At 37.0% G+C, this 27538-nt stretch overlaps 3 protein-coding genes across 5 annotated transcripts; 2 read left to right on the forward strand and 1 right to left on the reverse strand.

The window, feature by feature from the left end:
- The first annotated feature begins 4621 nt into the window (after positions 1 to 4621).
- Positions 4622 to 6313, forward strand: LOC131437045 (uncharacterized). The gene is made up of 2 exons (XM_058606091.1): positions 4622 to 5920; positions 5997 to 6313. The coding sequence occupies exons 1-2, from the start codon at positions 4966 to 4968 to the stop codon at positions 5999 to 6001; spliced, it is 960 nt and encodes a 319-aa protein (XP_058462074.1). The 5' UTR covers positions 4622 to 4965; the 3' UTR covers positions 6002 to 6313.
- Positions 6314 to 10585: 4272 nt separating this feature from the next.
- Positions 10586 to 25018, forward strand: LOC131436369 (delta-like protein 1). The gene is made up of 4 exons (XM_058605057.1): positions 10586 to 10828; positions 23798 to 24095; positions 24151 to 24342; positions 24397 to 25018. The coding sequence occupies exons 1-4, from the start codon at positions 10715 to 10717 to the stop codon at positions 24891 to 24893; spliced, it is 1101 nt and encodes a 366-aa protein (XP_058461040.1). The 5' UTR covers positions 10586 to 10714; the 3' UTR covers positions 24894 to 25018.
- LOC131436371 (protein lethal(2)k10201) lies at positions 21632 to 26207 on the reverse strand. Of its 3 annotated transcripts, XM_058605060.1 has the most exons (5): positions 26050 to 26207; positions 25673 to 25975; positions 25408 to 25609; positions 25171 to 25341; positions 21632 to 21719 (listed from the first exon to the last, which is right to left on the reverse strand). In XM_058605060.1, the coding sequence occupies exons 2-5, from the start codon at positions 25855 to 25857 to the stop codon at positions 21702 to 21704; spliced, it is 576 nt and encodes a 191-aa protein (XP_058461043.1). In that variant the 5' UTR covers positions 25858 to 25975; positions 26050 to 26207; the 3' UTR covers positions 21632 to 21701. The 3 variants fall into 3 exon arrangements, with proteins under 3 accessions (XP_058461043.1, XP_058461041.1, XP_058461042.1); XM_058605058.1 differs by lacking the exon at positions 21632 to 21719 and having other exon boundaries at positions 24950 to 25341; positions 26050 to 26206; XM_058605059.1 differs by lacking the exon at positions 21632 to 21719 and having other exon boundaries at positions 24950 to 25341; positions 25673 to 26205.
- Between the last annotated feature and the right edge of the window lie 1331 nt (positions 26208 to 27538).

Raw genomic sequence — 27538 nt, forward strand, 5'->3', positions numbered from 1 at the left:
TACCAAAGCATAAACAAAAGTGTATGCGCGGACATACGACAAAATAGTTTTCCACGAAAAAGCCGATCTAGTGTGATATTATGAAAGTGCGACTTACTGTAGAGTTGAAGATATTTAATAGGATCGAGTTGCTACTAAGCTTGTTGAAAAATACACTGATTAATTTGAAAAAAAAAACTGATTTGTTTCCAATCGTAGAAACCGTTATGAATCTTCCGTCAAACAAAAGCGAAAATTATCAAAACACACTAAAAACGAGTCGACTGTTATTTTTTCCACTTGATATGCAAAACAAGCTCTTGTTTTCGAGCAAAACTGGCTTTCACACAAGTGCGAGTAACAAAACGACGAATGAACACCGTGACTTTCGCAAAACGACGTAACTAACAGAAGCAAAACGACTTATGTGTCAAGTCAACCAGGAAAAAACGACCTATCATACTGTCCAATGTACATGATCAAATTACAAAACGACGTAAGTGTCGTATTTGCCTAAAAGTTATCTTTGTAGTTGAAAATTGTGAATTAGTCACTATGATACCACAGACTAACAGACAGGACACTCAAATTAGATTCTTCAATCATTTTAACGGTTAGTTCGAATATTCCTTTATTTGGGACAGTACTCACATGTGTCATGATGGCGCCACGTTACCCTATCGTAAACATCCTGTCTGTCATCTAGACTGTGTTTATTTTTTTCATTTACCAACAGAGTTGCCATTCATACAGAATTGCCTATAATGTATTGATTTGTATACGTCCATGCAAATTTCATGCAGGATACAGATTTAATACATATTGCCAAAACTATATACATAATTGTGCCTACTTCTCATCCTCCAACGCAATACAAAATCGATCCCGTTTTGTTACAATATTTACTTGCTTCTGGTCTGCCGCCACTTAATTTTGGGTGAAAACTACCAACACAATGAAAAATAGTCTAGATGAACAACGTTGAGTCAAATAAATGGTTACCTTTCAACATCGCGAAAAAGTTAAATATATTATCAACGTAATCCAATAATTTATTGTGACGATTCATTTTCAAATATTTTGATGAAATCAGGCATCCCTGCAAGCAGCTGATCGGTGTTGACAAACGAGGGGAAACCAACTAGTAAAATAACTTTTACACAACACAAGGGGTGTACAGATAGTAAATAGTTCGCGCAGTACAATATAGGTGGAACTAGTGCATCACGAAAAATTATTTTTATAAGAATTTACTCATACTGTCATGTCTGTTAGTCTGTGATGATACGTTGCACGCATACAAATTGGACGATTTAGTAAAGAGATGAAGTTGTTTCAATTACTCATTTTTAAATAGGATTTAAAATTGTGCGATTATTTTTCAACATCGCTTTTCTCGGTTCAGCTGAAATGTTACATACGTCGTTTTGAACATTTTATACAGATGTATACATATTTTTACATGCGCATACAGATATAATACAGAGTACAGAATACTTGAAAATTTTTTAAATTTAATACAGATTTACACAGATTTCCCCAAAAGTATTAAAGAAAAAATTATACTTTTCCGTCTGATCTATGTGTTAGTATTTGATTGTAGTGACGAGAAATCATACCAAATTGTGTTTACTCAATTTTCAAATATACAAAGATAGAACGGCATCGTAGACCAGTTTTAAATTTGACAGAAGAACTCTGTATAAAATGTTCGTTTCGACCTAAGTAACCTAAGTAACGGCTTGTTGGGGATACGTTTGTTCTAGTTTCTGCTCTATTATAGAATTTCTAGCTGCTGAATTTGCTCTTAGGGCATGTTCAGTAGTGTTCTAGTTCTAGATGCATAATTTATGTCAGTTTCAAAATTTAAATCTAGAATTTATAACAAAATATACTGGCAGCACCAGCAGCGTTTCATCTAGAAAATATAGAACGGCAGCGTAGAGTGCCTATAACCAGAGTGACGACATCTCATCCGTAATTTTGGCAACAATTCAAAACATTCCATTAGCTTTACATTGAATTGACAGGTCGTTTGCTCGTTTGGAACTGGGAGCTGTCATTCCAAACGAACAGCTGTCGCCACTCTGATTATAGTCACTCTACGGCAGCGTATAATACCACACGCTTAGAAAAAGTTACTCAGAGTTTGAGTACTAGTTACTCATTTTCAAATGATACATGGAAACCACCCATCTGACACCGGTATGTGAGCACCAGCCATTTGAAAGTATACCGATTACGTTGAGCCCCTCGCGTTTCGAGCCCCAAACACTGCGATGTTTTGATACTCATCGCGACTCTCAAATTGTGAAAATTACCTGCACTTGATGTCCCAAAACATTGCCTGCTGTATTTTAGGTAAACCGACAAGTTATTGTGAGAGAGTCGATCCAAAATTCACTACTTTTCGTGCACTAAACAAGGTAAACGCGTAAAACAAATGTATTACTGTTTGTTTGTTTACGTTGCAATCAGCTGATTTTGAAGTTCCGATTTTGATCTCATCAAGATGGCGTCGTGACAGGGGGCCGATGGAAACGTCAAAAATAAAGTAGTTATCATCAATGATATTGAGTAACTCCTACTCTAAATTTGAGTTTAACACAAGAACTCGTTTTTTTGTTACTATTCGCAAGATCAGTCTAAAAGTTGTAATAACCATTTGTAGCAACAGGTTGTATTTTTTATTAGTGAGATCGCGTATTTCGAGGATGAGTCGCTCAACACAAACGGTGTTGTGTCTGCAAAAACCGGAATGATAAACTCCGTGTTGTGCTTTAGAATGGAAACAAATATGCTCAAATGTCATTTATGAGGAATAAGTGTATGATTGGTGCCTGGGCATAACTGACAAGTATGTTCATTTGCGATTGACACACTACTCCAAGCGACCGCCACTTGATATAGTATTGAGTTCAATTACTTAATATTTTAATACAATACACTCAGAAAAAGAGCAATTTTTTTTGCAAATTTGGTTTATGTGAAATAAAATTTCACTCAAAATTTGAGTGATAGTTACTCTATTTTTGGTACATGTAATAATAAAGTATTAATCAGTAAATGAGTAGATTTTACACAAATATCGTTTCCAGTGGAAGAACTCAAATTTGAGTAATTTCGGAGTTACTCTAAATTAGAGTTGTTCCACTTTTTTTGTAGATAAGTGAGATCTTACCCATTTTTGAGTAACTATTTTTAAGCGTGCAGTTCTAAATTTAACAGCAAAACTGTTCGAATAAATAAGACTAAAACGGCTTGCTGGGGATACGCCTGTTTCAGTTTCAGTTATATTATAGACCACCCATATGAATCTTGCAGTTGCTGAATTTGCTCTTAGAGCAAATTCAGCAGTTGCAAGATTCATATGGGTGGTCTAAAATATAAATGAAGCTGAAACAAACGTCTCCCCAGCAAGCCGTTTTAGTTTTATTTATTCGAACAGTTCTACTGTCAAATTTAGAACTGGTATACGATGCCGTTCTATTTTTTGCATATTTGAAACACGAGTAAAACAGAAGAACTGGTCGAATAAATAAAACTAGAACGGCTTGCTGGGGATACGTTTGTTCCAGTTTCTTTTCTATTATAGAGCTTCCATTAAGAACTTCTAGCTGCTGAATTTGCTCTTACGTTCCCAATATATGTTACGGCTCGATTCAGGGATGCCTGGTAAGATTTGAGATAATTGATATCCTGTGATATAGGGTAACAGAGGTATTTTGGCCACTTCATATATTTTGGCCCACCCAACAAACTTTATGGATTCAATCGATCTTATCACATTAAATTACCTATTGCGGAAAGATTTTTCAAAGATATTAAAACATTTGGTGGATATTTTTACAAAGTGGGCCAAAATAAAATCTATCCTAAAGTGGGCCAAAATATCTCTGTTATCCTAATTCTTGTGATATCCTCATAATTATCAATTGTTGTGAGAGAAATTAAAGATTTTTGTCTGTTTTCGAGCCATATTGTAATTTTCACTGGCGGTTAGTAAAGACTACTATATATATATATATATATATATATATATATATATATATATATATATATATATATATATATATATATATATATATATATATATATATATATATATATATATATATATATATATATATATATATATATATATATATATATATATATATATATATATATATATATATATATATATATATATATATATATATATATATATATATATATATATATATATATATATATATATATATATATATATAAATATCGGATGAATGGTTCTTTTTAGAATCATAATACTCCCAAAGAACTAGGCAAGGCTTTCCTACACTGTGTGTGTGAGTGTGTGTGTGTGTGTGTGTGTGTGTGTGTGTGTGTGTGTGTGTGTGTGTGTGTGTGTATGTTTAACATATTTCAAGCCCACTGTTTGGCAGCGGTTTGCAGAAAAAAGTTGCCTTGCAAATAGCAAGCAAACGACGATTATTTAGCTTATGTTCTCTAATTTTGTATAAATAATTTACATTTATCGATCGTATCAATACTCCCGTTTGCATCCAATGTCCTGTTTCTTACTAATGGTACCCATGTAACAAGATTGATTATTAAATAATTGGCAACACTTATATTTTAGAGTCAGTCAGTATAACTCATAGTCAAGTATCGGAAGACGCGTACGTTAGTTAACACCGTGAAATACATATTATTTGTAATACTGTACACCTGCGTATTATTACATTAAAAGTTCAAAACTCATTACATGGTGTCAGAAGTAAAAAAATACTGTCGTGAAAACGAAATAAACATACATAAAGTTGTCGTGAAAATCCACGCGGAATCGAATAAAATCGTCGCCATTGTCGGAAGCGTTTGTGAAAAAAAAAACCGTTCACACAAGAATAGTTTCAAGCTGTTAGTGTGTGCGTGAGATCTATACCATCCTCGAGTGTACTCACACAGTGAATGTGAAACGTCTGACAGTAATAGTCAAATATAAAGATGGCAACTGGCGCTGATCGTCTACCGCAGTCTTTAGATTGCACAAATTTGGCGAAGGAATGGCCTCGATGGAAGCAGAAATTCAACATCTACATGATTGCAAACAACAAAGCAGACGAATCGGAAAGGAACAAGATTGCCACATTTTTATGGTTAGTCGGTGAACACGGTGTAGAAATTTACAATACATTGTTTCCAAACAATGGAGACACAGAAACTATGTTCGGAGAAGTTGCAGCTCTAAACAACCAGCCTGCTGCCGAACCTATCGCGGGTGTTGCTGTTGTACAAGAGCGTACTCTAGCAGAAGTTATAATTGCATTCGACACTTATTGTCTTCCTCGAAAAAACTTGGCGGTAGAGGCCTTCAAGTTTAATACGATTGCTCAAAAAGAGAAACAACCGTTCACCGAATTCGAAACAGCACTTCGAACTCAACTGGCATTTTGTGAGTTCGAATGTGAGGCTTGTCATGTACCATTTGCGGATAGAATGTTACGAGACAGAATAATAATCGGAATTCAAGACAAGAAACTACAACTTAAGTTACTGGATGGAAAAAACGAACCGCTTGTAAATATCGTCGAAATATGTAAAACGTACGAAGCTGCTGCAGAAAACAAACAATTGTTGGAGCGAAACGAAGTGCACACCGTAATCGAAAATCGAAAGGAAGGGAACGTAGTGCCAACAGCGATGTGTTTCAAGTGTGGACAACCATTCAACGGGCGTCACAGTCGCTATTGTCCGGCGAACAATGTAGTTTGCGATGGATGCGGACGTCGCGGTCATTTTAGGAAGTACTGCAAGTCAACCAAATATGATAGTAAGAGAAACTGTTATATCGAGGACAACAAAGGGAATACTCAGTTCGCCACAGAGCGACTGCCCAGGACGTCGAAGCATAATACAAAGCAAGGCAATAACGTTCATATGCTGAATTGGGCTGATGCAGGTAAATGTCGTAGTGAGGATTCAAACAACATACTACGTGAAGAGAAATTGTTCAATAACACGTCCTCTAATTATAGAATAAATTCGAATACTGTATCAAATGGCTGAACAAAAAAAATGGACCAAGCAATATCTAATTCAGAATCGAACTGTGGAATTTAAACTCGATACCGGCGCTGATGTGAATTGCGTTCCTTTGAGCATTATTAATGAATCCAACATACCTGTTTTATATAAAGATTGTTTTAATGTAGTTGATTATAGCTCTAATAAAGTACGAATACATGGGCAGGTAACATTAGATTGCAAAGATGTGAAAAAAGGAACTATACATTCGGCTGACTTTCTCGTAGTAAACGATTCATTTGAACCGTTACTGGGACTTGAATCATGTATTGCTTTTGGGCTTATCGAACGTCTGAATAGCTTGCAATCTGTTTCGTTTCCAAACGAAAGAGAAAAGTTCATTGATGCCAATGCTGATGTCTTTGACGGATTGGGAAGAGTTCCAGGCACCTGCACTATCATACTTAAAGACAATGCTGTTCCATCGTTGCATTATAAAAAACGAATTCCTATGAGTTTACATGATCGTCTTGAAAAGGAACTTAAATCCATGGAAGCTCAAGGCATTATTAGTTCGGTCGATTATCCCACAGACTGGGTTAACAATATGCAGATTGTAGAAAAACCAAATGGATCCTTACGCATTTGCTTAGACCCAAAACCTTTGAACGCTTCGATTAAAAGGGAACATTTTCTCATTCCGAAGTCTGAAGATCTTCTTAGTCGTATGTCTGGAAAGCGTATATTTACTGTATTGGATCTTCGCAATGGATTTTGGCAAATGGAATTGGATCGCCAAAGTTCTGATCTCACCACATTTATGACTCCATTTGGTCGGTTTCGTTGGAATCGCCTTCCATTCGGAATAAGTAGTGCACCTGAACTTTTTCAAAAGTGTATGGTTCGTATTTTTGGAGATATCCCAGGAGTCGAAGTTTATTTCGACGATGTTGCGATAGCTGCTGAAAATCTTGAAGAGCATGATAAAACCTTAGCAGTGGTTCTCGATCGAGCACGAGTGAATAATATTAAGTTTAACCCAGATAAAATACAATACCGTACAGACAAGGTTAAATTCATGGGTCACGCAATGACAAATGGCAAAATATCGCCTGCCGAATCATATATTACTGCAATCACCGATATTCCCAAACCAAAAAATAAATCTGATGTCCTAAGGCTCCTCGGATTATTGAAGTATCTAGGAAAATTCATTCCGAATTTGTCCAAACGCACAACCGCATTAAGAGAATTAACACGAAATGATGCCTCATGGTCATGGACGGAAATGCATGACCATGAACTAGAAGATCTCCTAGGCTCGTTAACAACTACACCTGTTCTGGCTATTTTCGATCCACACAAGCCAATTGTTGTACAAACCGATAGTTCGAAGGATGACTTGGGAAGTGTATTAATCCAAGATGGAATGGCTGTGGCGTATGCGTCTCGTACACTTTCGAAAAGTGAACAAAAATGGGCACAGATTGAAAAAGAGCTGCTCGCAATTGTTTTCGCTTGTGAACGTTTTCATTATTTCTTATATGGTCGCTCTTTTGTAGTACAATCTGACCATAAGCCCCTCGAGTCATTAGCCAAGAGAGACATTGATGACGTGACACCTCGTCTTCAAAGGATGTTTTTGCATCTATTGAAATACCCTGGAATAAGTATACATTACACGCCTGGTAAGGATATGCTGGTTGCTGATTGTCTGTCTCGAGCAGCTCTTCCCGGAAATACTGGTTCATGTGAAGAGTTGACCGGAATGATTCATGCAATATCACAAACCGTATGCCTATCACCTGATAATTATAAGCTGTATTTGGAAACGCTAAACAACGATGAACGTTATCGTCGGATCATTGGATATGTGGAGCATGGATGGCCATCATATCATCAATTGGATGACCTTAGTCAGTTGTTCTATAAGCATCGTCACTCACTACACTATGAAAACAGATTATTATTGAAAGAGCATCGTCTAGTTATCCCGTCGTTGTTGCAAGCAACAGTATCTAAGTGGCTGCATGCGCCTCATTTAGGTGTGGAAAAAACTCTCGCTCGAGCTAGGAATCAATTCTTTTGGCCTGGAATGACGAACGATGTTACTGAACTCGTAAAAGGATGTCGTGTTTGTGAAAAATTCACTCGTAATATTCAAAAAGAGCCCCTACATCAAGATGCTTCTCCAAGTTATCCTTTCCAACGTGTTGGAATTGACCTATATGAGTATGCGGGCCATGATCATGTCTCGATCATAGATGCTTACTCCGGATACGTCATATCACGACAATTGGGTGAAAAATCAGCTCATCATGTGATCAAAATTCTAGATCGCGTATTTAGTGATTATGGATATCCTACGCAAATCAGATGTGATAACGTCCCGTTTAATTCAGCTGCATTTGACTCGTTCGCTAATGAATGTAATATTGAATTCGTGTTCTCTAGTCCTCGATACCCTCAAAGTAACGGATTGGCAGAAAAGGGAGTGGCTATTGTAAAGAATATTTTGAAAAGATGTTATGAAACAGATGGTGCTGAATCATTTAGATATCGTTTGCTTGAATATAATACTACTCCTATAGCTAGTATGGGTCTGTCTCCGGCTCAACTGTTTTTTGGGCGTCAACTGAAATCTCGCCTTCCTATATCCAGTGAATTACTTCTGCGGAATATTCTCGATGAATCTCATGTTGCCAGAAAGATAGAACGCAAACGCCAGTATCAAAAGCATTATTACGATCGCTCATCGAAATCATTACCAGTCTTGAATGTTGGTGACAGTGTGATCTTTAAAAAGAATGGCAAAGAATGGCACTATGGACAGGTGGTTCGGATTGCTAATAGTAGATCTTATATTATTAGGGATAGTTTCGGAAATCACTTCCGAAGAAATAGACGATTCATTGCTAAAACGAGGCAAGGGGAAAATGATAATGAGTTGCTATACGAAGACCATATTCAAAAGTATTTAAATCGTTCTGATCGTCCAGCTAGAGTAATTAGTCAGCCGTCGTTTCGTACTAACAAAACGAATCAACAATTACAAGCTAATCAAAGTGATGATACAGTCATAGCACAGTCGCCTGAAGCATCGTTAAGTCTTGAGCCTGATAACGACAGCTCCTATTCAGTAAGTGATTCCGAAATACCGATTGACGATGAATCAACCAATTCAATGTCTGCTATGAACGAGACGTCTTCCAGTAATCCATATCATACCCGTAGTGGGCGTATAGTGCATCCTCCTAAGCGATTTGATCTTTGATCATATAATAGATTAGCTATTTGAAAAAGAAAGCGTGTAACAAGATTGATTATTAAATAATTGACAACACTTATATTTTAGAGTCAGTCAGTATAACTCATAGTCAAGTATCGGAAGACGCGTACGTTAGTTAACACCGTGAAATACATATTATTTGTAATACTGTACACCTGCGTATTATTACATTAAAAGTTCAAAACTCATTACAACCCAAACCTGCTTAGTATAATATTGCACACATAGTATGGTATTGTACACATGTAAATATTTTTCCTCTAGGCGCTCTTACATAAAACATTAATAATAAGAGCATAAAGGTTATTTATAACAAAACAGGATTTTCATCAGACGTTTTTTGTTCATTTTGTTACAAACCGTTTTTATGAAAACGTGACAAAAAGGGTGGATAAATTAAAGCCAATTTTAAACAGCATTAAAGGGTTTAAATACACTTTAGCAATGATACGTTAAGCCGAAATACTTGACTTATTTGAAGGATTAAGCATAATATATAAACTAATTCACACCCTCTCATTCTATTTCTAACGCAGAAGGCGATAGCACCCAGTTGATGTTGTTCTATTGACCAAATGTCATCATAGACACGCAGGGAAGCATGTGATAGGAACTTGTAAGTCCTTAGTTATCTCATCATTTGACGACCCTCTGCGAAGCTTTACTCCACTGAGTATGTAAATCTACAAAACTCGTTCTCCAGTTATGTCTCTGACATCGCCCAGTCGCCTTTTCAAACAAGTTACTTCTTTTTTTTATTAAGGGTTTACATGAAATTTCCGAAACTGAAAAAAAAATTGATTTATTGGTTTCTGGTCATCTTACAATGACAAGCTGATTATTATCTATCGATAGCGCTTGATAGAGTTGTAATGTAAGGACTACCCAATGCTAAAAACGGCCGTAATATTAATAGTGTATTAGTAATAGTGAAACTTCTTTGGGGTAGTCCTGTTGCAATAAGTGATAGTAAAACATATACTTTCATCATTCTACAAGGCGATTTGTAAAGTTAGGCCTGGCTATGTGTTCAGTAAACACTTGCAAATTATTGCACGGAGCGGAACCCATAATTGGTTAACAGACCCTACCATTTCGCTCATATAGAAGAAGAGAAAAAATGTATTTAAAGGGTACAACATGCTCGACTGAAAAGAAAGAACCAACCCGAGCGCAAAGCGAATACACAGAGGAATCGATCAACACACAGCATACGAAGAAAGTATCATAAGTGAAATTTGAAGACCATAGCCAAAGCCTTGCTCTAACTTGGGACCTATTCAAGGCCAGTTAGTTCACTGTCAGGTCCCATCCGCAGCAAACGTAGCTTTTGCGGTCTCGTGCGTTCTTGGTTTTCGAATAAAAGCGGAAAGTGCGAAAAAGACCGCTTGTTTTGAGATTTCCCACGAGTAGTTGGTGCAGAACCTAGATGAAGCGATAATGAGCAATAACTACTACTATCAGATCATAGTTGTGACGGCGCTCAGCATCAGCATCGTTCTCAGTTGGTCAACGGTGGAGGCCGTTCGTTACGTGCCGAAATGGAAGAAACAGGTTGGAAGAAAGTTTGCCCAGGCGCACCTCCTGCAAGTGTTTCCCACATTAGAAATTTTCGGGTGATCGTGCAATTTCACCTTTCACGTACCTGCATTTTTATTTGTTTGTAAAGTCAATCGATTGTCTGAACTGTGATTGAGGCTGGAAGATTTTTTTTTTAATTACAGCCCTGATGTGCTACCTTAGATTCGTATATATTTATAAATGAGAGAAGATCGAAAAGATGCAACTGTGTTTCATCTTGAGAAACCTCGTTTGCCTTTAGTCCGACTGGCTTAAACCACATGATATGAGTGAGGATCCGTTATGTTGTTATTCATTATCCATACACTTTGGACGGAAACCGTTCCTGGTGGCGTGGAAACCGCAAAGAAACAAACCTCTTGAAAGGCCAGAAAAAGAAAGTACGGGTTCGTTGACGCATTTAAGATTTTTTTTTGCACTGATAGTCTTCTCTAATTAATAGTTGTGTGAATGGATTGTGTTAGAGATCAATACCGTGTAAATAATCTGTGTGAAGGGATTATAATTTGTTTTACAATCACGTCTTATGTAGTTTTTGGGCTAACATCAGACAAAATTTGTGCTGTTAGATTCCCTATATTTGCCTATCTTCATTTTCATCATTTGCTGAACTATGTCACCTTACATGTATTCAATTTTTCGCAAGAAGCTGCTAATTGCACACTTTTATTGACGCTTACTTTTTGATGTTAAAGAAACTTTTACCAAATCAAATATCGGTAATAATGTTTACAAGAATAAATAAATTCATAATACGAGCAATACATTTTTAGTTAACGAACAATTGGAGATCCGCTACTCTCGAGGTCTGAAATTTAACACTTCTTGGGAATGAATTGATAAGTATTCGCAGCATTGATTTGGAATGTGTTGCATCGCGAAAAAATAGTTAAAAGTTTTTCGACGACTCGCAAAAACAGAAGTCGCTTTTGAAAACATAATGTTGTGTTCAACGATTATTCGATTTTTTTTAAATGGAACTAATGCTTCTATTCTCGGCAACTGAAACGATCTTAATATCAAAACATCTTCGCAATCAATAAAAATTTTCAAAATTTCAATCTCAGGCCCGATAGCAGAGGACCCCGGAAAATGCATTGTGCTCAATACAATTTAAGATGACTGTTTAGAAACTTCACAATCAATTTTTTTTGGTATTATGCTGTGCCCATTAGTAAATTTAAAATATTCCGAAATAAATAGTAATTGTGTATGCCAAAATTCTGAATCATTTATAAAATTAAATACCAAGAAAACACAGTGAATCAGTATTTAAATTGTAGTAAATTAAATGTTTTCAAAAATTTTCGATTCTTTAGTTTCGGATTATCTACAATTCAATATGTATTACCAATATACAGTTTCATGAAATACGCATTCAGTAGCAATCGAGCATTTTACTGCAAATTTTCTGGTAAAGATATGAATTCATCAGAAATATTCTGTATAAAATGTTTATTTCGACCTAAGTAACAAAGAGAGAATCTCTTTGTTTACTTTCTCTTTCGATCATTGCGAAATATTCAGGCTTATTTCGGTAATTTCTGCAGTGCGGATGTGAAGATGATAGCTTTAGTTATTATGACCGGTAAATAATTGGAGAGAAGGATTGCTAAGAGTACCGTAATAATCGAAAGAGAAAGTAAACAAAGAGAATCTCTCATTGTTACCTAGGTCGAAATGAACATTTTATACAGAGTTGGTTTCATGTAGAGTGCCTATAACCAGTGACGATAGCTGTTCGTTTGGAATGACAGCTTTGTTCCAAACGAGCAAACGACCTGTCAAATACAATGTAAAGCTAACGAAACTACCCACATTTCGAATTAAATGTTTTGAACTGTTGCCAACATTTCGGATGATATGTCGTCACTCTGGTTATAGGCACTCTAGTTTCATGGCTAGAATAATGAAATTTGCGGTATTAATTCATTTTTTTAATTTTGACTGTCTGTAACTGGAGAGTTCGAATCCCAAGTTCCTTCGCTTTGTGTTATTGATTAAGTCATAAGAGGGAATTATGTCATTTTAATATTACGTACTATTGTAATATTTAAAGCAAGTAATTTTACCATGCATAGAAAGTAATTAAGATTATAAGCCAATTTATGAAAATTGCTACTTCGCAGTGGTCCTAATCTTATGAATTTCGGCATCTAATTAATAAAATTTGTGTACATTTCCAGTCCTATTTGAAAAAAATATTCGATTTTACTATATTTCTCGTCGTATGGTTGAATTGATGCTTAGGTAACTTAGTTTTGCCGTGAGTTTGACCGTAATCTTAATCCAATAACTCTTGGAAATCGCAATCTTTAGATTTCTTTGGAAACCTCGAACTGTGTTAGTCAAACCAGAATGAATGTTAGGTGCACAGCTTAAAATTGTCACGCATTCTCAATGAAAGAAACCATTCCAACAGTCTCATTTTCAATGTTTTACTGTCTCATTCGTAAATAACCGACACCAGAACAAACGAAGAGAGACGAGCATTTTCGTTTCTCATCGAAAAAATGAGAGAGCATAATTGCCAACGTCACTCTTTCCTCTGTGACAAGACGAAACTAAACTAACGTCTTCAGGTAGCAACAGCAGAATTTCATTTCTCATTCTTTTATCGATGTATTGAAAATCTGTGACGCTTGGCTATAAAAAGTGACTAAAATAATGCAAATCGAAGTAATTACATCCCAGAACTTCTTTGGAAACCAAAACTACTACAAATTCGAGCACCAACAGTTAAAACTTATTGTGAAACCTTTTTCTGTCGTTTTCAATTCTCACAGCTTTGGTTGAATATCGACACTGCATACTATGGTATTTTCACTGGAAACTTCAAATGACTGAAAGGGCAAATGAAAGAAACAACACAATTTTGAAACTACTGTCCCGCCTTATGTCATTGACTGGACATGGATTTCGTTCTCATAAGCGGCCCTTACACGAGTCATTAAAAATGTCATTACTAAAAAATAATATCATTTTAATGAACGTGTAATGGTGCACTAATGACGAAATTTCAAACAAATTTGAAATATATCATTAGTTAGTCATCATTTAAAATGACATTTTTAATGCTCGTGTAAGGGCCGCTATAGTTTGCAAACGAAGCTGAGATGGACAGTAATTTCTTGTCATTTTCGTCTATTTTCCAGACAATGAAAATGACTTTTATTAGCTCTGGTTATGAGAGTGACGACATCTCAACCATTATGTTGGCCTCCTCGTTTGAATGATACTGACAGCAAACAGTTTTCCCAAACGATCGCCTTTCATAACTTTTCTTACTTGTACCGAAAGCACCAATTTTGCCCAGCGTTCACACGGAGAAGAAAAACAGTTTACTGCAATAGTAAATCAGGTTTTTTCAAGCATATTGTTAGGTGTTGTTTCTCGTTCGTATATATATATATATATATATATATATATATATATATATATATATATATATATATATATATATATATATATATATATATATATATATATATATATATATATATATATATATATATATATATATATATATATATATATATATATATATATATATATATATATATATATATAGAAAGAGAGAGAGAGAGAGATTATGTTCGAATAGTGTCGAGCGTAGAGCTTGCGTCAGTTGCACTGGCATTATTAAATTTAATTATCAACCACAAAAACAACGTGCTTAAAGGAGCACTATGATCGAGAAGCGATTTGAACCGATAAGGCGTTTCCGGCGCAGTCGTGAGAGCTATTAATTTTCCATCAATTCTCGCATCCCATGTGCATCAATAAGCGCTAATTCAAATAGCAAAGGAAGCTTAAGTTGGGTCGAGACGCCAGGTAATCTGGTGCCGATGGCAATAGTAAAATTAATTAGCAAAGACCATGACGAAATGCGAAGGGACAAACATAAACAATTGCCCGAAAAGGAACATTAAATGAATATCGTCAAATCAGCTCTCGGAAGGTTGCGGTAATAAAATAATTTAATACGTAATTCCCGAAAGGACTGCAATAAAAGAAGGAAAGGTAGTCTGGCGACGGTCATGTTTGAGTCTGGTAGAAATATGAATTGATTACCCGTGCTGACAAAGACCAACAAGTTTTGAAAGCATCGGTACGTGATAGGGAATAGAGAAGGATAGCGCGAAATGCAAGCGCAACATTGAATACCAAATTCTATGTAATAGTGAGGTAGATAGGAATTGTTTACCCGTGCTGACGAATGGTAACGTCAGCATCTAAGGAGAAAGAGAGACAGTAATAAATGTTGCACTGCATGTCGTGCAACATCTTTAATATTTTACCATAAGATTCATGTATATATAGTTTAAGGAAATTAAAAAATAAATGAGTCATCAGTTACCAGAGAAAACGGTCGTTCGCATTCATCACTAGAAAGAAAATTCCCGGACGAGCCCCCCACCAGAAGAAGTCATCCTCCCCTAGAAGGAAGCATCATCGCCCAGGAAGTAATTCTCTCTAAGAAGAGAATTGTATAAGTATAATTTACTTCAACAAATATTTCTTCCTTTCCCTTCACAGGTACAGTCCGCTGGAGAACCGTAGCCAGCATAAAAGCGTACTTCCGCTCTTATGCCCTACTTGCTTCTCCCCGGATATCCGAAAACTTTAATCGTAAAGTCTTAAGGCAAATTAAAAAGAATTTGCGACAGGGAACAGTCAGTCGCTCTGACGGCTGACATTTTGGTGGCTCCAGAGAGGAGCGTATCGCAAATTCTTTTAACTTGCTTAAGCTTTATCAAAAGACTCTGGAATAGTTGCTTTAAACTATTTTGGAGAATATTTGTTGAAAAAAAAAATATTATCATTGCCATTAGCAGTAGATAATTTGAGTTTCGGGAACTTTCTAAATAGATTAACATAGCAATTCTCTGTACTAAAATGGAGTTTGTGGCTAATCCAAATGGTCATTGTCGCCTTTGCACGAAGAAAGATCGTGCAATGGTCGAAATGATAACTTGCGATGAGTGCGATAGGTGGTTCCATTTATCTTGTGTGAATCTTGATAAACGGCCACCAAGATCAGAGGACTGGTACTGTATGAAATGCCAGCAGCGTAAAAAAGAATACGCTGCAATGACGAAGGACTTGGAAGTGACAAATATGGCACTCCAAGCAAAAAATGGCAGCAGCAGGGCAATTATTGAGCTGATGAGAATACACGAGAGGACCATGTTATCCCTCGTGACTTCCATTCAGAATACGAACATGAAAGAAGACGCAATGTCAGTAAATTCAGGAAACTCGATTGAATGGAAAAGTTATTATGAAACCTTGCCTAAGATTATCGGTAATGCCAGAGGAATGGAGCAGCAACCAAAGCTGCACCGATATGATATGCTGCAGCCAAGTACGACTGGTGGAACAACTGGAATTACAATAACCACTGGCTCAGAGGAGAACACAAGCGATTCTGAAGAGTTAGAATATGATAGTAATGAAAATGATTTTGCCGGATTCGATGAGGACTCCGCTGGTAGCGAGAACGGAATGTTAAGTTCTCCAAGATCCTCAAGTACGATTTCCGATTTCACAAATTCTGAAAAAGTCCAAGAACTGGAAGCAAATCTTTGGTCGTCTACGGAAGCATTTGGGGAAAATGTGGTTGCCTCGGTGAGAAGTGCCACATTAGGATCTACCGACGAACAGAACAAAATGGAATCTGTTGTTGGTATGGCACCAGCACCTGGGAATGCATTTGACAATAGCGCTAAAGTTTTAGCTATGTCTACCATGGTGACTAAGCGAAAAGTCGCCGCTCATGTCAATGCTCTCGATGAAGCCTTCAGTGTACCCTTTGAATATGAATGGAAAAGGGAATTGGTTTATTATGCAAATTTGGATGGCAATAGTAAAGATACAAATAATTATATCATCATGCCACTACACGGGGGGTTAACGTCGAATAATTTTACGTTTAAGAATGATTCCGTGGGTGAATCATCAGATGAAGAAATTATACGAAGTGCCAGATCATATGGATTAATGCCTCGACGACCTATACCAGAACCACTTTCTGGATACAATTTGGGTAAACGAATCCCAAAGACTAAAATGCTCAAAGAAACAAGTACACCGCCATGTGTGTCGTTGGTATGTGCATCCGTAAGTCGATCAGGTACAACTCCTTCATTGCGCTCGAATTCGCAAACCCCTCCTGAATCAAGAGGAATAAGGACTGGTTCCCAAGTTACCTTTGTGTGTCGAATGAGGAACCAGGTAGCGAACCACCTCCGACTGTGGAAAAATGTTCGATTGAAGAATTAATTAATGATTGGACTAAATTGGAAAATATTTTCCGAAAAAAACGGCACAAAGTGTCAGGGCATTCTCTGTTTGGAGAAAAGTATGCAGAGACTAATATTTTGAATGGAAAATATCAATTTTATTACTTCCAAACATAACTTCGATCCTGCTTGGACGATGAAAGACAAAAAAAAATTTAATGTTCAGAAATGCTGAAATAGAATAACTTTAAAAGGAAATAAAAATCATGTTAAGGTAAGACATTCATTATTTAGAAGAAAGAAGGATGTTAAAGTACTATACGCCCAAAAAATTATTAGTTAAAACAAAATTATATCCCTTTATTAACACCAAGATTAGAGTCATGATAGCTCTTCTCTCACGTGTAGGGACTGCAGTAAACGCGTTTCCATTTTAGTATAATGGAATGAATTATTTTAGACCTTTCTATGTTCAAAAGATAGAAATGTCAAAAAGGGGAGTTATTTTCACTTGTTTAGTTACACGTGGATACATATCGAAATGGCAGAAAATTTGAGTACCGATGCCTTTTTCGTATGCTTTAGGAATTTTCAGTGTCGAAGAGGTAAAGTAACTCAGCTTTACAGCGACAACGGAACTAATTTCGTTGGAGCCGAAAGAGAGTTGAAACGCCTCCTACAAGAACTCGACACAAGAATGAGACAAGGAGAAGCCGCAGAGTTAGAAATTTCATGGGTGTTTAACCCTCCAGCGGCTCCACATTTTGGAGGCGTATGGGAGAGGTTAATAGGAATAATAAAGAAGGCGCTTAGTGTCATGATAGACGATATGTCTAAAAGGACACCTACGAGTGAAGTGCTGCGATCAGCCTTTATTCAAGCGGAGTGGTTTGTTAATTCACGTCCTTTGATACATAGAGCTTTAAAGGATGTGAATGATGAGCTATTAACCCCCTTCCATGCGATTTTAGGAAGGCCGGGACAATATGCACCACCCTTCGAAATGGATCCAAAACCTTACGATAAGAACTCGCAGGCAAGAATCCAACATGCCATGAAGATATTCTGGGATAAATGGAAGAAAGAATATCTTCCAACATTAATCGCCAGAGAAAAATGGACTGGCGACGTAAAACCGATCAAAATAGATGATTTAGTCCTAATGGTGGATAACGAAGAACCTCCAGGACGATGGTTAAAAGGACGTGTTTCGAAATTAATTGTTTCTGATGACGGTGTAGCTAGACAAGCTGATGTCATAACCAGAAAGGGAACGTTTAGACGCGCAGTTGCAAAACTCGCGATCTTAGACGTCGAAGGAAAGGATCTAACTCCTGAACCGACGGTAAAAAAGAAATCAGGGCATGCTATAATGCATATATCTGAACCCGAGTCCTGTGAATCTACATTTGAAAGTCACCGTATCGAGACCAAACGAAAATTAGATAAAACTTCTCAGCCAGAGAAGAAAAGGAAATGTACCAACAAAAAGGCAAAACCAGTCATTCGACTTTCTCCATATTCTGTACTTGCAGGTTTATTAACCACTGCGGCGGTGCTAAGTACGGCAAATGCGATATTGGTTACGCCGGTCGAACAGAATGGCGTATTTCTCGATCACATAGGGACAAGCCTTATGAAAAGAGGGATATGGCGTACAAATATCGAAACAATGGTATCACCAGATCAGGATCGAGCTCTGGTTGAAGACATACGGGGTAACATATCAGCAACAAGGAAACACATGATTAAAAATTTAAAAACTGATAATATGGAAAAAATTTTGGAAATTTTCAACAAGTTGTGCTCGGATGCAATTTTCGAAATTGATTACGAGAGAACGAGATTCCGCCGTTCCAAAGGAATATTTGGATTTTTATGGAGTTTCCTCTTCGGTGAAAATGATATCGAAACCGAATTGAAATCAATGAGGATGCACGACAATGAGAAGATACATCAGCTATCTGAGTCACTTGTGCAATTAAATGGAAAGACGGCTGAGATGGGAGGCACGCTGAATGATCGATTCTACGAACTAATGAAGGAAACGAATAATTTGAAACAAAAATATGTCCTAGGTGACACGGAATACCTAGAAAGCCGATTAATCGAAATTATTATGCTATCAAGGGAAACCATTGACGCTATACTTCACAAGTACAGAAGGATGAGATCATATCCACTTTCGACGGAAGAACTAACCGCGACTTTCGACAACATCTCGTCAATATTGCCAGCAGGACTAACAGTTCTTCGACAATCCTCGTTGGTAAAATATGAAGCACAGCAGATCAACGGGACTATCGTAATCGCAATGTACACTGTAATTGTTAGCAAGACAGTGTACGAAATGTTTCAAATTATTCCTGTACCTCATACGGAGAATCACGCCATCATTGATATAGGAAAACCACGCATACTGATTGACCATAACGGGGAATATTTCTACCCAACTACGGAACCAGTACGAATGAACAAAACTCATTTTATAGTGGAACCTAGTCTGGTTCATAAGGAGCTTGACTGTGTATCAGGACTAGTGGCGCACAAAGTTTCGAAGAGCCGCTGCAATACTACACACTTAACGCCACCATACGTCGAGATGATTTCACTCACGGATGAGAACCAGGTACTCTACTACGCCAGCGACACGACGAGCATCGTAATCCACTGCCAGCATACAATAATATCGCCACCCTATAAAGTGGCCGTAGTTAGGTTAGATTTTGATTGTAAAATTCAAAGTAATAAAAGTGTTATATATGGATTTGTGAATAGGGAAGAAAGGAAAACAAACTTATATTTTAAAGAAAGAATTCAAATAGATTTCAATTTAGAGCAGAATAAAACTGAATTACCGAAATTAAATAAGCCTGCAAATCCATTTAATAACAAAATTTTTACAATATTAACAAATGATTATAAGAAACAAGATGTAGGTGAACCCATATTTGAATATGTAATAATGGGTGTAGGATTGATAGGTATTATGTACGTGGTAATAGTTATCTATTTACGTATTAAAAAATGTAATACAACACGAAATTCCAGAAGACCGGCGGAGTGTTTGTTTCCACTTCCGCGAAATACGGCTGAAAGTTCGTTATAAAATAAGGTCTTTGCAATTATTTATAGGAATAATAAACTTAACAGAAAGGACGAACGCAAATTTTATCATTAATTCACGATCATTCATTCATGACAATCGCTCGATTATCAAATAGGGTAAACCTTCTAGAAGATTTACGGGGCCGGGAATGTCGAGCGTAGAGCTTGCGTCAGTTGCACTGGCATTATTAAATTTAATTATCAACCACAAAAACAACGTGCTTAAAGGAGCACTATGATCGAGAAGCGATTTGAACCGATAAGGCGTTTCCGGCGCAGTCGTGAGAGCTATTAATTTTCCATCAATTCTCGCATCCCATGTGCATCAATAAGCGCTAATTCAAATAGCAAAGGAAGCTTAAGTTGGGTCGAGACGCCAGGTAATCTGGTGCCGATGGCAATAGTAAAATTAATTAGCAAAGACCATGACGAAATGCGAAGGGACAAACATAAACAATTGCCCGAAAAGGAACATTAAATGAATATCGTCAAATCAGCTCTCGGAAGGTTGCGGTAATAAAATAATTTAATACGTAATTCCCGAAAGGACTGCAATAAAAGAAGGAAAGGTAGTCTGGCGACGGTCATGTTTGAGTCTGGTAGAAATATGAATTGATTACCCGTGCTGACAAAGACCAACAAGTTTTGAAAGCATCGGTACGTGATAGGGAATAGAGAAGGATAGCGCGAAATGCAAGCGCAACATTGAATACCAAATTCTATGTAATAGTGAGGTAGATAGGAATTGTTTACCCGTGCTGACGAATGGTAACGTCAGCATCTAAGGAGAAAGAGAGACAGTAATAAATGTTGCACTGCATGTCGTGCAACATCTTTAATATTTTACCATAAGATTCATGTATATATAGTTTAAGGAAATTAAAAAATAAATGAGTCATCAGTTACCAGAGAAAACGGTCGTTCGCATTCATCACTAGAAAGAAAATTCCCGGACGAGCCCCCCACCAGAAGAAGTCATCCTCCCCTAGAAGGAAGCATCATCGCCCAGGAAGTAATTCTCTCTAAGAAGAGAATTGTATAAGTATAATTTACTTCAACAAATATTTCTTCCTTTCCCTTCACAGGTACAGTCCGCTGGAGAACCGTAGCCAGCATAAAAGCGTACTTCCGCTCTTATGCCCTACTTGCTTCTCCCCGGATATCCGAAAACTTTAATCGTAAAGTCTTAAGGCAAATTAAAAAGAATTTGCGACAGGGAACAGTCAGTCGCTCTGACGGCTGACAAATAGGATCTATTTATTGTAATTAACCAGTCTATGCAAGTTTGTTATGATTATGCTTAGGTTTATTTCCAAACACATTATGTACAATTTAAAAAACAATTTTAATCAAGACTGAGAGAAACTGAGTTGTTCGTTTCTCTCCTAACGAAATTGCTACAAAAATGAAATTCTGAACAGGAAAATAAGTTTATCTGAGTTGTACACCATGGGCTGGGTATAATAACGCTTCAACTTTGTCTTCTTTGTCATCTAAGGTGTAATTGTTTGCTAAAATTAACCACGAATGAACATTAAATACATCATCTTGATCAAGATACACTACAAATTACTGTGCAAACTGCCACCTTGAATCGAGAAGTACGTGAGCCAGAATTATCACACAATTTGATTTGCACAGAAGTGAGGAACAAAGTTTGAACATTTTTTTTACGTTTTGCATTCAGCTCATCAGTGCGTCAGCAGTTTATGTTGAACTGCTAACGCCACCTAACGGTTCAACATAAACCGCTGAGCAGACGTAAAGTATTTGCTACTTACAAATCACTTATTGGCACCGAAGTGCCATGTCTATCCTGACGTGCCGAAAGAACAAAACAAATTGACGACATACTGGCCGCCAACAGATTGTAGTCATTTAGGGGTTTGGTACCTCATGTGTACCGTTTTGTGCTAAAGTGCACATGACTAGTTTTCATTTTTTTTACGTTTCGCATTCAGCTCATCAGTGCATCAGCAGTTTATGTTGAACTGCTAACGCCACCTAACGGTTCAACATAAACCGCTGAGCAGACGTAAAGTATTTGTGCCAATAAGTGATTTGTAAGTAGCTGATAATAATGATAGTGATACCGGTAATAAGGGCCTATATAATGGTTTTATGGAACAGTTTATGTTTAAGCTACTAACATATTAAACGCCTAAGAACATGTCCAGTTTCTTCTTCGCGCAAAAGTGTTTCCGACATGGACAATAGAGATGGTCGAGTTAGCATTTTTATAAACCCGAACCCGACCTGTACCCGATCGAAAATGAAAAACTTTTATTCGTACCCGATCCGAACCCCAGATTAATATTTCTCCCAAACCCGAACCCGACCCGTACCCGATAATAAAATAAAAATCTACCCGTACCCGACCCGAACCCCGAAAAAAACCAATACCCGTCGGGTACGGGTTCAAGTCGATCTCCAATAGACAACTCTGAGACATGCATAAACTCGCATAGGTGCATAGGTGGCGGAATCAAATTGAAACTTCCTGCAAATACACTGTTCGAAAGAAATGCGACATCTTTAGGTCCCAAATAAAAACAAAGTAAACACTCCGGATGATTTTTCGTCTTTTTCCTCTTCTATTCTTTGTGTGTTTTTACTCGTTTTCATTCGATATCGAACAATACCCAGTTTTCATCAGGGATGCCAGGTTCACAGATTAATCTGTGTTTCACAGATTTTCAACTTTCTGCACAGATTTAAAAAATGGCACAGATTTTCATAGATTTCTGAAAATGATCACAGATTTTCACAGATTCTGCAATAAATCACAGATTTTCAAGATTTTTGAAATGGAGCAGCACTAGCAGCAGTAGCATCAAAAAGTACAGAGCGATTGAGTACAAAGGTACAGAGCGTGTTGGTAGTGAGACCTTTTTTTTGCTCATCAAAATGATTTTGATCAACTTTTTTTGTTCACCAAATTGATTCCGATCTGCTATTATGGAACGGGAAACGTGCACAGATTTTCACAGACAGGTTTTCGGCTTGATCATAGATTTTTGAGAAAAAGACCTGTCATCCCTGGTTTTCATCCAAACAGCTATCAAGCCGTTAGCAAAGGATCACCGTCATTGAACATAAATTCGGATTAGTCTCGAATTTTCTAGTCATTTATTCTAGGTCACCTTAGTTAAGATGAGGGCAGTAACTTGGCTACATTGTTGATTATTTTTCGTTTATTGTCCAAATAACTTTGCTTTGGTCGACTACCAACCGATAGCCTCGCGGTGTCGCACCGAGCTGCCTCAGCACGAATGATTTTTTTTTCTTTCACAAAAATACTCGAAAATTTACCACACTTGACTGTAAAGACAAGCAGTGGCGTACCGAAGAAATTTGGCGCCCTGAGCAAAATTAGAGATTTGCCGCCCCCATTCGTTGGTTGAGCATAAAAAAGTTTCATCTCCGGAAAGATTACTTAGGCGAGTAAAAAAAATTATATCGTTGCGCCCTCAAAAAAAAATACACTTTTGCATTCGCTTAGAGGTTGAATTGCAGTATGCGAAAGTGTCGGTTTTTGACAATGTGACTATTTCAAGTCAATTTCATGAAAGATTATATTTTTCCACAGGCCTGCGAACTTCCGTCCGCACAGAACGAGTACTCACATTACGTCTGCGACGACAATGGTGATGTTAAGTGTCTTCCTGGTTGGACAGGAGATCTTTGTGATGTACCCATCTGTAAAAAAGGTTGCGATCCGTTGAACGGATATTGCAAACGACCGAACGAGTGCCGCTGCAAGCTTGGGTTCTACGGGGACAACTGTAACCGTTGTATTCCACTACCAGGGTGTCAACATGGTGGCTGTCAGATGTCATTCGAATGCGTTTGTCACAAGGGATGGGATGGAATCTTCTGCTCGGAGCGTATGTATTCGTAACTACATGTTGACCTGAAGTAACAAAATTTAATTGATTCTAGCTATTTGTCGATCTGACTGTCACCCTTCTCGTGGCTACTGTGAGAAACCAGGGGAATGTCGTTGTCGTCTTGGTTGGTCTGGTCCTACTTGTCGTGATTGTCAGGTTCTACCGGGCTGTCAGCATGGAACTTGTACGAAGCCACTGGAATGCAAATGTCTCCCTGGCTGGACCGGTATACTGTGTCAAACTCGTATGTCTACGTTGATTAAATCGAACAACTACTATAATTCAGTTGTCATTTTAGCTATCTGTGCCAATAACTGTAGTCGTGATCATGGATACTGTCGACGTCCTGGAGAATGTCGCTGCCGTATCGGTTGGATGGGAGATGAATGTAGTAAGTGCCATCCATACCCGGGATGTAAAAATGGAGACTGTCGACGACCATGGGAATGTACCTGCAAACCTGGTTGGGGGGGAATGTTATGCGATGAAGAACTGAACTACTGCGAGAAGAACCCGAATACATGCCAGAACGGAGGAAAATGTACTTCACTCATTAAAGATGATGGTTTTTATAAGTGCGAATGTCCATCAGGCTACAAAGGAATGAATTGTGAACTGCTTCCACTTTCAATGATGACTACGACTGTAGCAACAACAAGCACTTTTGATACTACGACGGTTGATAACGAACAAATGACAAGTTTACGGTTGCAAATCGGTAATGTGACGACTCAATATCCCGGAGAATACCTTAGTGATGAATTTAGCTCCGAAGACGTTGACAATGAGGCCTAAGCAAACTAGATTCGCCTATCGAATATTACTGAGCAAGCATTTACAAAATATTTATAATTATTTATTTACAATACATATTTATTGAACAATGCTCCATTCAAAAAAAAATTAAGCCTCATTAATCAGTCGGTAGACTGTCTAGTAAATCCACTACCATTCGATTACTTTCCAAAATATCAGTCTTTCTCTCTACTTTTGAAGTTTTAAATGATCTTGTCTTAGAGTGACCAAAGTTAAAATTTTTAGTGCATTTTACTGGAATCGTAGAACTACTAACTTGCACTGATTCGACCTCCATTCCAGTCGAAATCCCACTTGATTTCTTCTGCGCTGGCGTTTGCTTATCAAAGCGAAAATTGTGAGGAAACTTATGTTCCTTGATGCAGTGATCACGACGTTCTGCGCTGGTCTTAGATCTGTGAGAGCATTCTTCTAAGAAACAAATGTACTATAAATGTAGAGAAAAAAATAACATTGTAATTTTTGAATTGCTATTAAGCTAGTTTAGCCACACCATAGGTTGCTTTCCTGATTGAACTTGTGCCTCAAAATAGGAATCATGCACTTCCGATAGATGGAGATCCAGTAAATGTCCACTGGGAAGGGTTTTGTTACATTCTCCACATGAGTACCGATGGTGCGAGTTGTAGTGAGATTCGTATTGCTGCACAGTAGTACAACTGTAGTGACAATTTGGAACGTTGCAAATTATTGTCCTTGTTGAAAAAAGAAACGGATTGTTCTTAATGTTCTGAATATGCAATATATTGTGTACTCACGGTTCTATTTGATTATCATCGTCACCGTTAAAACGGTTGATATCACTCAGCACTCCAAGCCGCACAAATTTTTTGATGTAAAAGTTTCCCTCGTTAAAAAGAGGGTCTTTCATTTCGCGAAATCCTGTACCGTACTTATTAAGCAGAGCCAATAAAGTATTCGGGTAAACGAAATCAGTATTCATTGTAACTATTTTAGCATAACTTTCGTTGTTTCTTCTAAACAATGATTTTGTTTTTGATGCTTTATCTGTTTACACCAGCCCTCTGCTATGACGTCATGAAACTGTGGCCAGCATCATTCTGCAAAAACCAAAACAACGAAGAAGAATGGCTAACAAAAATTGGATATTACAAACTACTTGTTTATTCAGTACCCTTTAAAGCACTTCCCCGCAAATCATTGATCAGAATATCATCACTACGATAAGGAAATTAAGATTTTACTCGAATTGAAATGCTCGAATGTTTGTTTACCATACTCTGAGCGCTCTGATTGCCCACCAAATGCCCCAGATGTTGGTTACGATAGCACTTGCTGGAGTGCCCTATCTTTGCCACCAGGCTGGTTTACACCGTTTACTTACATGCGTTGTATGCAGGGATGCCAAGTTTAGGAAAATTCAGTTATCTCGAAGTATTTCAAACAAAATTAAACAAAATATAAGGCCCTTACACGAGACAATATTATTGTCAATACAAGGAGTATTGACAATACTTTTGATCGTGTAATGGAAACTTCATTGGATTGACGAAAATATTGTCACAAAATCAAAACTGCGCATCAATCCGACGATACTTTCTCTCCAGAGAGAAACTGTTAAATATCTGCAATGACCTCTTATCCCAATATTTTATTATTCATTTGCAAAATTTAACGCGCCAAACGCTTGAATTTTTCGAAAAAGTCGGACTCAAGTTATCAAGCCAAATGGATTGATAGTATTGACAATACTTTGGATTGACAATAATATTGTCACGTGTAAGGGCCGCTATTAGCAAAACATCTCGATCCAACGAAATTTCAAAACCCTTTGAATTTTGTTATAATAAATTATAAATTTTATTTGCACATATATACGGAATAAAAGTGCAGCGATAGAAATTAATTAATACATTAACAATAAATCTACAAAAATGGCATCACTGATACTTTACAAAAATATCGAAGAAATATCGACAGATGAATTTTTCTTCCTTCAGATCAGAGATGCCATTTATACAGATTTATCTGTATTATACAGATTTTTATATACGCATACAGATTTAATACAGAGTACAGATTTTATACAGATTTTCTAAATTTTATACAGATTTCACAAAAAGTAAGATAGAAAAAATTAAACTATTTCTCCTGAGCTATCTATTAGTTTCAGGTCATACAACTCTCAGTCTGACATAGTGTGTGTTATTTGTCCGTTGATTAATAAATTTTTATCTTGAATGAAGATCTTTCATGCAGATGATGAAACCTAAAATACATTTATAATTTGAAACCAATTTGAGCTGATGTTCAAGGAACTCGTGGCATAATGAAACTTTGTCAGACTGAGAGTTGTATGACTTAACTTGACGTTGAGTATTGAGCGTTAGATTCCAAGTCAACTTATGTAGTCAACATTTTCAAACTATAAAATTTCGTCGATGAATTGGGTGCAATGAGTTACGAAGTTATGAAGAATAAATGGTCAATAAATCTCTTATCCTTTAATCATAATGTATTGGAATAACATCTTTTAAAATTATTTTATTGTAAAAATTTCATATTATTAGTAAATACAGATAAATACAGATTTTTTATACAAAGCAATACAGATTTTCTATGAAAATATCTGGCATCTCTGCTTCAGATAGATGCCGCGTCGA

Source organism: Malaya genurostris, chromosome 3 (genome assembly GCF_030247185.1).
Source record: "Malaya genurostris strain Urasoe2022 chromosome 3, Malgen_1.1, whole genome shotgun sequence".
Classification (NCBI taxonomy): domain Eukaryota; kingdom Metazoa; phylum Arthropoda; class Insecta; order Diptera; family Culicidae; genus Malaya; species Malaya genurostris.